At 37.8% G+C, this 12,101-nt stretch overlaps 1 protein-coding gene across 1 annotated transcript in view; it reads right to left on the reverse strand.

The window, feature by feature from the left end:
- The window catches only part of LOC133243828 (lysine-specific demethylase 6A-like), a 185,273-nt gene that overhangs the window by 97,110 nt on the left and 76,062 nt on the right, over positions 1 to 12,101 (reverse strand). Inside the window, exon 5 of the mRNA XM_061410557.1 lies at positions 5,812 to 5,870. Within this exon, the coding sequence (XP_061266541.1) occupies positions 5,812 to 5,870 (59 nt within the window). The remainder of the gene's footprint in view (positions 1 to 5,811; positions 5,871 to 12,101) is intronic.

The following is a 12,101-nucleotide window of genomic DNA, read 5'->3' on the forward strand; positions in this document are numbered from 1 at the left end:
AAGTAATATCTCTGATTCTTAATATGCTGTCTAGGTTTGTCATAACTTTTCTTCCAAGGAATAAGTGGCTTTTAATGGCTGCAGTCACCATCTGTAGTGATTTTGGAGCCCCCAGAAATAGTCTCTCACTATTTCCATTATTTCTCTATTTATTTCCTATGAAGTGATGGGACCAGATGCTATGATCTTAGTTTTCTGAATGCTAAGCTTTAAGCCAACTTTTTCACTCTCCTCTTTCACTTTCATCAAGAGGCTCTTTAGTTCTTCTTCCCTTTCTGCCATAAGGGTGGTGTAATCTGCATATCTGAGGTTATTGATATTTCTCCTGGCAATCGTGATTTCAGCTTCTGCTCTCTCCAGCCCAGTGTTTCTCATGATGTACTCTGCATAGAAGTTAAATAAGCAGGGTGACAATATACAGCCTTGACGTACTCCTTTTCCATGTTCAGTTCTAACTGTTGCTTCCTGACCTGCACACAGATTTCTCAAGAGACAGATCAGGTGGTCTGGTATTCCCATCTCTTTCAGAATTTTCCAGTTTGTTGTGATCCACACAGTCAAATGCTTTGACATAGTCAATAAAAAAGAAGTATGTTCTTCTGGAACTCTCTTGCTTTTTCTATGATCCAATGGATGTTGACAACTGGATCTCTGGTTCCTCTGCTTTTTCTAAATCCAGCTTGAACATCTGGAAGTTCTCAGTTCGCATATTGTTGAAGCCTGGCTTGAAGAATTTTAAGCATTACTTTGTTATCATGTGAGATGAGTGTAGTTGTGTAGCAGTTTGAGCATTCTTTGGCATTGCCCTTCCTTGGGACTGGAATGAAATCTGACCTTTCCCAGTCCTGTGGCCATTGCTGAGTTTTCCAAATTTGCTGCCATATTGAGCGCAGCACTTTCACAGCATCATCTTTCAGGATCTGAAATAGCTCAACTAGAATTCCATCATCTCCACTAGCTTTGTTTGTAGTGATGCTTCCTAAGGCCCAATTGACTTCACATTCCAGGATGTCTGGGTCTAGGTGAGTGATCGAACCACTGTGATTATCTGGATCATGAAGATCTTTTTTGTATAGTGCTTCTGGGTATCCTTGCCACTTCTTCTTAGTATCTTCTGCTTCTGTTAGGTCCATACCATTTCTGTCCTTTACTGTCGGGAGCAGAGTTACAGGCTTAAAAGTGAAAATGGCTCTGTCTTGCCATGCTGACTACCGGTGGATATGCGTGACATCTTTAAAGGTAAATGAGACAGATTATGAATGGGAAAAAATCAAAAATCATATCTCAGGTGTTTGGAACAGCTCCGACATTGGTCTGGACTTGGGGAAACTTCATAATCAAATACAGACCTTGGAACACTCTCGACTGGATTTTACTGCTGCTGGAGCAGCTGACTTTTTTCACACCTTCTCTAACTTTATTTACAGAAAAAACATTCTGTCTAATCTCATAAGCATTCTTCCTTGTATTGTCAGGATTCTTCAGCAGAACATTCAGAAGCTCGTGACTGAGCTGCATCTGGCTGTTTTAAGAAATAAAAAAGGGGGAGATGTAGGGAGCAGGAGCTCCGCCCATGGCAAAGGTCATGAGGAAGGAGGCTTGGCATAAGCAAAGGCGGGATCGAGCCTCAGGAGTCCCCTTGGAAATTCTCGAGCATCTACCCACAAAACCAGAGTCTGCCTACTTTCTGCTTTGTGCTCTCACCTATACCTCTGACTTTACGGGGGCCTGTCCCCCAATACCTCTCTCTGAAAAGAAGAGTTAACTTACAGCTTCAGTTAATAAAGTTCCTGGGTGTGATAGTGTTTCAACCTACAAACTCCTTTGGAAGTCCTCTAGCCTGCCTCTGAATAGGTTTTTCAGGCCACATGTGATTGCTCAGAGCCTCCCAACTGTGAGAGGCTGAGATGTTTTAAACTGTCTAAATACAGATTCCTTTGAGCAGTGAAAAGATTGATTAGACATCACTTTTGCTGTCTCATACACAGGGTTATTGTTACCATCTTTCTAAAGATGGTATAGAACAGTCTTATGGACTCTGAGGGAGAGGGAGAGGGTGGGAAGATTTGGGAGAATAGCATTGAAACATGTAAAATATCATGTATGAAACGAGATGCCAGTCCAGGTTCAATGCATGATACTGGATGCTTGGGGCTAGTGCACTGGGATGACCCAGAGGGATGGTATGGGGAGGGAGGAGGGAGGAGGGTTCAGGATGGGGAACACATGTATACCTATGGTGGATTCATTTTGATACTTGGCAAAACTAATACAATTATGTAAAGTTTAAAAAAAAAAAAAAAAAGATTGATTAGAAATTGTATTGGTGAAGGGTTTTTCACTTGTTGGGCCAATGTTTGCTGCTAAGTCTCCATATCCCTTACCTGCTATGTCCCTGGCAGTGTTTTGATTAATATAATTGGTGTAAGTAGTAGCTTTAATGTTTGTAACCTTGGACCCTTGAGTTAATTCTTTTTCTTGTTACAGCCCACCACACCTTTGCCCCATAGGAATGCAACTTTAATGCTTTTGGAGGGTGGCGCCTGACTAATGACATTTAGAGAAAAATAAGTTTTCTGGAAAAAGGGTCTTAAAATGTTAACAGGCCTCTGGGCCAGAAGATAATGCAAATCACCTAAACTTTTGCATATGATAAGTTTGCAGGAAGAAAGCCTGGCTTACTGCATGACTCTACCCCTTCCCCCATTATCCTCTATGCATAACTTAAGGTATAAAAACTACTTTGGAAAATAAAGTGCAGGCCTTGTTCACAGAAACTTGGTCTCCCCATGTCGTTCTTTCTCTCATCTTCTGGCTGAATTATTCAGCCTCTATTCTCCACTGAATTTTCCTGCTGAGCTATCCTTATTCTATTGCTCTTTATATCCTTAATGAACGTTTAATTAACCAATTGTTTCCTGATCCTCACCGACGCCATCCCCGCTTCGAATTCCCTGGATCCACCGGGGCTGGACCCCGGCACTTTACTGTGCCCATCTTTGCATGAAATGTTCCCTTAGTATCTCTTAATTTTCTTGAAGAGATTTCTAGTCTTTCCCAATTTATTGTCTCCCTTTACTTCTCTGCACTGATCACTGAATAAGGCTTTCTTATCTCTCCTTGCTACTCTCTGGAACCCTGCATTCAAATGGGTATATCTTTCCTTTTCTACTTTACCTTTCACTTCTCTTCTTTTCTCTGCTATATACTGTGTGTATATATACATAGAGTAAGTCCACCTCAGACAACCATTTTGCCTTTCTTTTTCTTGGGGATGGTCTTGATCACGGTCTTCTGTACAATGCCCGAAACCTCTGTCCATAGTTCTTCAGATACTCTGTCTATCATATCTAATCCCTTGAATCTATTTCTCATTTCCCCTGTATAATTGAAAGGGATGTGATTTAGGATTTGATTTGATTTATAAGGCTTACTTTTACCTATCACACTTTACATTCTGCTTGGAATCTAATTTAAATACAGTATGACTCAGAAACAGACTAGTAATTTTTTTTTTGTCGTATGGGATTACTACTCTACTGAATGATTTGTGAAAAAAATTCTCTTGCCCTCACAGCCATGCAGTGCTACCACTATCATAAGTCAAAGATTCATGTTTATGGAACTGTTTCTAACTTCCCTAATCAATTTCAATCTTCTTTTGTCTATCGTGCTCTATTTCTATTCTACCTTGACTACTCTGTCATATTAACAGGTCTTTATTATTAACGCAGAAAATCTAGATGTGTTGGAAATGTTTTTATAAGTACTTGGAATATGTGAATTATTACTTCTTCAAAAATAAGTATGACAGAAGAGACAAAGAGTCTATTTTGAATCTCAATTATTCTATTCTCTCAAAACCTCTAAAATCACTATTAGGATTGTAAATATTTCCAAAGTCAGTCCTCTTTATATTATAAAAGAAAATCTATAGCAGTTATATCACAATTTAGGATTAAGCAATATACCACATGCCTTTAGTAAGCTTTGTTACAGTCAAAATCCTACTTCTCAAATTCTATGGTTATATGTACATTTACTGCAAACACAAGTATTTCAAAAAGAAGATTTTCTCTGGGAAATAGACATCATATAAAGATGAGTTGTTATAATTCATAATCATCTTTCACACTAACTTAACCCTGTCATACATTTATCAAGTAATGAGCATTTTGAATCTACAGATTTATCACTCATGATTTATCTTCACTCTAACAGAGTTCATGAGTTATCATAAGTACCTGGAAACTTTTCACTGTAAGTCACATTTCTCTATTTCAAAAACTTACAGTTCTTTGTTCTAAGTCATATATTGGATTTCATGTACATTTGTTCTGACTAGCTAAAATGAAAATATTTGCACAACTGCAAGGGATGATTTTAAAATATCCATTTTTCCATCTTTAAAGGACAAAGTACAGTAAATTATTCCATTTGGTGTAACTTACTTCTAAACACATCTCAATAAAAACCTTGTAAGTCCTACTGCTAACTTTCATATCCACCTATTCTCTTCCCATTTGTAACTGACCATAAATAAGTTCATGAATCCAATGCCAGTAACAGTTTTGTTAAAGGAAAGGAAGAAACAAAAGGAGGCAGAAAGGAAAGAAGAAGGAGGAAAAAAAGAAAATCCTTTTTTTTTTTAAAGTACGGAATATGCTTTAAATTATTATAGTCTTGAACATGAAGCCTCCTTCCAATACTAAATAAATGATTAAGAAAAACTAAATAAAAATGAACATATTTTATTTTTCTTGTCAACAAAATTTTAAAATTTAAATGATCTCTAGGATCTTTTCTACTTCTAAAGTTCAGGTTTTTAAGTTGTGTGAAAAGGATTTTCAGGCAATTTACAGACCTTAAAAGTGTCCCAATTCACAATCAATTTCAAATAGGATTCAAAATAAAAGGTAAGTGAATTATGTTTAACATCCGTTTAATATATGTTTATGTTATCTCTTATGTTTAAGAGATCTTTTTTAAGTGACATATTCTTAGGTAAGAGATATACTTCATTTTAAAAAGTGTTGTAACATCTATAGATTATCTGGAAGTTTATGCAGCAAACTTCAGAACATGAAAAAATTAATTCACCAAAAAGCCAAGAAGTAAGATAAATATTATGTAGGCAAGTCATACAACTAAAAGTCATACACTTTACTTCTAAACACATCTCACTAAAAACCTACTGCTAGCTTCCATAATCACCTATCCTCTTCCCATTTGTAACTGACCATAAGTAAGTTCGTGAAACCAATGCCAGTAACAGTTTTGTTAAAAGAAAGGAAGAAAGGGAGGGAGGCAGAAAGGAAAGAAGAAGGAGGAAAAAAAGAAAATCCTTTCTTCACCTTTGTGAAACCATAACAAATACTGGTCAATGTATATTTAACAACTCTGTATTAAATATTCAGAATGACCTACAGGACATGGTTGCAAACACTAGTTGTATACTCATTTACCTTTCTTTGAATTCTTATAGTACTGAAATGAAAATTTAAAAAGGACAAAACCAAAAAAGTTTCCTGTTGTTTGCAGTTTATAAAATCTTACATATTACTATCATAGTTAATCCTCAACACTGAAGAAGTATCATTATTCCTACTGAGGAAGATAGATAATTTATAATCAAGTTAGCAAATATGCTGACTGAAGGGAATGATGGCTAAACTTGATTTGGATCTACAAAGGAAAATATGCTACTAATGAGATGAGAGTTTATTGACTCTAAAATATTTAATCTGCTGGTCATTTTTATGTGCTTACATACACACACAGAGTGAAAAGATCTGATGTAAGTCAACTTACCAGTGAAATGCATTGTAATAGAAGTAAACCAAACCAAGGCCATATAAAAATGCGGCATTCTGTTAAAAAAAAAATCATTTAAAAGCTTTTATATTTACTGTTCATGTTATTAAGAAGAAATATAGAACATAAGATGCTCATCAGTTCTAAAAATTCTATGCCATATTATAGAATAATGAGAAGAAACAACGAATTAATGAACAGGTAAAGCAGAAGCCAAAAAACTTGAAGAAATATTTTTTCTTTTCATTAAGCTCATTAAGTTGAAAACAATTTTTTCAACTCCTAAAAACACCTGTGAAACCAGAAATTTGTTCCAAATAGTCACAGCAATCCAGAGAATGAGGACGAAGTTGGAGGAATCACATTTCCTGATTTCAAACTACACTACGATGCTGTACTAATTAACAACAGTATGGTAACAGGTGCTATAAAAATAACAGCACAGAGACTGAAAGAACAAAATCAAAAATACCGAATGAAATTCACATATTATGGTCAACTAATTTTTCACAGGGGAGCAAAGAATACCTAACTACAAAGGGATAGACTCTTTATCTCTTGAAAAATGATGTTAGGGAAAATGGATAAACCCATGCAAACTACTAAAATTGGACTCTTTCCTTATACTTGGAGAAGGGAACAGCAATATAGTCCAGTATTCTCACTGCAGAATCGCATGGACAGAGGACCCTGGTGAGCTACAGTCCGTGGCATTGCAAAGAGTTGGACACAGTTGACAGGCTAACAAACACTACTCACAAAAAGTAACATAAAATGGATTAAGACTTAACACACAAAGGCTTATATCATAAAACTTCCTTGAAGAAAATATAGGGAAGAAGCTCCCCAACTTGGGTCTAATTAAATTCTTGTACATAGCACATTAGCAAAATAAAATATCAACAAATAGAACTAGATAAAACATGAAAACTTCTACCACAAGAAATAATTAAAAACAAAAAATTCTACAGACTGGAAGAAATTTTCCAAATGTTGTAACATTCAAGATTCGTGGAAAGAGCTTAAAATATAAAAATTACAAGAAACTGATGCCAACCCTTACAGATGACTTTAAGAAGTTCAAGGCTTCAGTTCAGGAAATAACTGCCAATGAGAAGGAAACAGCAAGAGAAACAGAATCAGAAGTAGAGCCTGAAGAGATACTGAATCATTGTAATTTATGATAAAACTTTTAACAGATGAGAGCTTGCTTTTTACACATGAACAAAGGAAACTCTTTCTTGAAATGGAATATACTCCTGAAGAAAATACTGTGAAGACTACTGAAATTTAAAAAAAAAGGATTCAGAACATTACATAAACTTAGCTGTTAAAGGAAAAGCAGAGTCAGTCTGAGTAGCAAAATGACTACAATTGTGAAACTTCTAGTGTGGGTAAAACAATGCTATTAAACGCCATTTGTACTACTGAAAAACTACTTGTGAAATGAGTCAGTCAATGTTGCAAACTTCACTGTGGAATTAAGAAACAGCCACACCAATCCAAATCTTCAGCAAACATAATACTGATCAGTTAGGAGACATCAACATCAAAAAAACACATTCCAACAGCAAAAAGATGATCAGACACTGAAGGCTAAAAACATAACATTTTTTAGCAACTAAATATTTATATCTTTTTAACTTTTACTTGACTTTTATTTTTTGCTGTGTTGTAGAATTTACTTGTTTTTAAGAATTTTGTTAAAGTATACTTGATTCCCAGAAAATCATGATGGTGTGATCACTGACTTAGAGCCAGACATCCTGGAATGTGAAGTCAAGGGAGCCTTAGAAAGCATCACTACAAACAAAGCTAGTGGAGGTGATGAATTCCAGTTGAGCTATTCCAAATCCTGAAAGATGATGCTGTGAAAGTGCTACACTCAATATGCCAGCAAATTTGGAAAACTCAGCAGTGGCCACAGGACTGGAAAAGGTCAGTTTTCATTCCAACCCCAAAGAAAGGCAATGCCAAAGAATGCGCCAACTACCGCACAATTGCTCTCATCTCACAATGCTAGTAAAGTAATGCTCAAAATTCTCCAAGCCAGGCTTCAGCAATATGTGAACCGTGAACTTCCTGATGTTCAAGCTGGTTTTAGAAAAGGCAGAGGAACCACAGATCAAATTGCCAACATCCGCTGGATCATGGAAAAGCAAGAGAGTTCCATAAAAACATCTATTTCTGCATTACTGACTCTGCCAAAGCCTTTGACTGTGTGGATCACAATAAACTGTGGAAATTCTTCAAGAGATGGGAATACCAGACCACCTGATCTGCCTCTTGAGAAATTTGTATGCAGGTCAGGAAGCAACAGTTAGAACTGGACATGGAACAACAGACTGGTTCCAAATAGGAAAAGGAGTTCGTCAAGGCTGTATATTGTCACCCTGTTTATTTAACTTACATGCAGAGTACATCATGAGAAACGCTGGACTGGAAGAAACACAAACTGGAATCAAGATTGCTGGGAGAAATATCCATAACCTCAGATATGCAGATGACACCACCCTTATGGCAGCAAGTGAAGAGGAACTAAAAAGCCTCTTGATGAAAGTGAAAGTGCAGAGTGAAAAGATTGGCTTAAAGCTCAACACTCAGAAATCAAAGATCATGGCATCCAGTCCCACCACTTCATGGGAAATAGATGGGGAAACAGTGGAAACAGTGTCAGATTTTATTTTTCTGGGCTCAGGCATCACTACAGATGGTGACTGTAGCCATGAAATTAAAAGACGCTTACTCCTTGGAAGGAAAGTTATGCCCAACCTAGATAGCATATTCAAAAGCAGAGACATTACTTTGCCAACAAAGGTCCATCTAGTCAAGGCTATGGTTTTCCCTGTGGTCATGTATGGATGTGAGAGTTGAACCGTGAAGAAGGCTGAGCACCAAAGAATTGATGCTTTTGAACTGTGGTGTTGGAGAAGACTCTTGAGAGTCCCTTGGACTGCAAGGAGATCCAACCAGTCCATCTGAAGGAGATCAGCCCTGGGATTTCTTGGGAAGCAATGATGCTAAAGCTGAAACTCCAGTACTTTGGCCACCTCATGCGAAGTGTTGACTCATTAGAAAAGACTCTGATGCTGGGATGGATTGGGGGCAGGAGGAGAAGGGGATGCCAGAGGATGAGATGGCTGGATGGCATCACTGACTCGATGGACGTGAGTCTGAGTGAACTCCGGGATTTGGTGATGGACAGGGAGGCCTGGCGTGCTGCAATTCATGGTGTCGCAAAGAGCTGGACACGACTGAGCAACTGATCTGATCTGACCTGATATTTGATTTACAACGTAAGTATTTTAAAATAAAGTGTGTGCTTTTTCTTAATTTATTTTTGAATGCACTAAGTCTCTTGCTACCTGGGCTTTCTCAAATTGTGGCGAGTTGGGACTACTCCTGGTGTAGTGTGAGGGCTTCTCATTGCTGTGGCTTCTCTTGCTGCAGAACATGGGCTCTAGAGAGCAGGAGCCCAACAGTTTTGCACACAAGCTTAGCTGACCCTCCACATGTGGGATCTTCCTGGACCAGGAATCAAACGCATGTTCCCTGCATTGTTAGGCAGACTTTTAATCGCTGGACCTCCAGGGACATCCTTGTGCATTTTTTTTTTCAAGACATGTTACTGCACACTCAATAAAACTACAGTACAGTGTAAATATAACTTTTTTTAAGCACTAAAAAAACTCTTTTATATATATATATATATATAACTCACTATACTGCAATATCTGATTGACTGTGGTGGTCTGGTTTTTATCCTCATCCATGAGAGGGCAGATATAATGAAAACCATAATCACCGAAAACTAACCAAACTCATCACTTGGATAACAGCCTTGTATAACTCAAAAGTAAGCCATGCTGTGTAGGGCCATCCACAATGGACGAGTCACAGTGGAGAGATCTGACAAAATGTGGTCTACTGCAGAAGGGAACGGCAAACCACTTCAGGATTTTTGTCTTGCGAACTTCAGAATCAGTATGAAACGGCAAAAACAAATGACACTGAAAGATGACCTTTCCAGGTGGGTAGGTGCCCAATATACTGGAGAAGAGTTGAGAAATAGCTTCAGATGGAATGAAGAGGCTGAGCCAAAGCAAAAACAATGGCCAGTTGTGGGTGTGCCTCGTGGTGAAAGTAAAGTCCAATACTGTGAAGAACAATATTGCATAGGAACCTGGAATATGAGGTCCATGGATCAAGGTAAATTGAAAGTTGTCAAATAGGAGATGGCAAGAGTGAATATCAACATTTTAGGAATCAGTGAATTAAAATGGACTGGGATGGGTGAGTTTAATTAAAATGACCGTTATGTCTACTAATGGAGCAGCCTTCACAGTAAACAAGAGTCTGAAAAGCAGTAGTTGGGTGCAATCTCAAAGACGACAGAATGCTCTCAATTCATGTGTAAGACAAAGCATCAATATCACAGCAATCTAAGTCTTTGCCCAACCACTGATATCAAAGAAGCTAAGCAGTCCTATAAAGACCTACAAGACCTTCTAGAACTAATACCAAAAAAAGATGTCCTTATCCATCACATGGGACTGGATGCAGAATCAGGAATTCAAGAGATACTTGGAGTAACAGGCAAGTTAGGACTAGGAGTACAAAATGAAGCAGATAAAAAGCTAATAGAGTTTTGCCAAGAAAACACAGTCATAGCAAACACCCTCTTTCAACAAAACAAGAGATGACTCTATACATTGACATCATCAGATGGCCAATACCGAGATCAATTTGATTATTTTCTTTGCAGCCAAGATGGAGAAGTTCTATACAGTCAGAAAAAAAGAAAAACAAACCAGGAGCTGACTGTGGCTCATATCATTAACTCCAAAATTCAGACTTGAAAAAAAGTAGTGAAAACCACCAGGTCACTCAGGTATGACCTAAATAAATCCCTTATGATTACGAAGTGGAAATGACAAATAGATTCAAGGCATTACATATGATAGACAGAGTACCTGAAGAACTATGGAGACAGGGTCATAACACTGTACAGGAAACAATGATCAAAACCATCCCCAAAAAAGAAATGCAAAAAGGCAAAATGGTTGTCTGAGGAGCCCTTACAAATAGCTGAGAAAAGAAGAGAAATGAAAGGCAAAGGAGAAAAGGGCAGATATATGTACTGAATGCCAAAGAATTCCAAAGAATAGCAAGGAGAGATAAGATGCCTTCCTCAGCAGTCAATGGAAAGAGACAGAGGAAAACAACAGAATGGGAAAGACTAGAGATCTCTTCAAGAAAATTGGAGATACCAAGGGAAAATTTCATGCAAAGATGGGCTCAATAAAGGACAGAAAGAGTATGGATCAAACAGAAGCAGAAGATATTAAGAAGAGGTGGCAAGAATACCCGATGGTGTGATCACTCACCTAAGACCAGACATCTTGGAGTATGAAGTCAAGTGGGCTTTAGGAAGCATCACTATGAACAAAACTAGCCGAGGTGATGGAATTCCAGTTGAGCTACGTCAAATCCTAAAAGATGATTCTGTGAAAGTGCTACACTCAATATGCCAGCAAATTTGGAAAACTCAGCAGTGGCCACAGGACTGGAAAAGGTCAGTTTTTATTCCAATCACAAAGAAAGGCAATGCCAAAGAATGTTCAAACTACCACAATATTGCACTCATTTCACATGCTAGCAAAGTAATGCTCAAAATTCTCCAAGCCAGGCCTCTACAGTATGTGAACTGATAACTTCCAGATGTTCAAGCTGGATTTTAAAAAGGCAAACCAGAGATCCAATTGCCAACATTGGGTGGGATCATAGGAACAAAGAGAATCTCAGAAAAACACCTACTTCTGCTTTAACTAACTATGCTAAAGCCTTTGACTATGTGGATTGCAACAAATTGTGGAAAATCTTTAAAGAGATGGGAATACCAGACCGCCTTACCAGTCTCTTGAGAAACCTGTATCCAGGTTAAGAAGCCACAGTTAGAACTGGACATGGAAGAACGGACTGGTTCCAAACTGGGAAAGGAGTATGTCAAGGGTGTACATTGTCACCCTGCTTATTTAACTTATATGTAGAGTACATCATTAGAAATTTCCAGCTGGATGAAGCACAAGCTGGAATGAAGACTGCAAGGAAAAATATCAATAACCTCAGATATGCAGATGACACCATCCTTATGGCAGAAATTGCAGAGGAAATAAAGAGTGTCTTGATGAAGGTGAAAGAGCATAGTGAAAAAGCTGGCTTAAAACAACGTTCAAAAACTAGGACCATGGCATCCGATCCCATCACTTCATGGCAAATAGACAGCA

Source organism: Bos javanicus, chromosome Y (genome assembly GCF_032452875.1).
Source record: "Bos javanicus breed banteng chromosome Y, ARS-OSU_banteng_1.0, whole genome shotgun sequence".
NCBI lineage: Eukaryota > Metazoa > Chordata > Mammalia > Artiodactyla > Bovidae > Bos > Bos javanicus.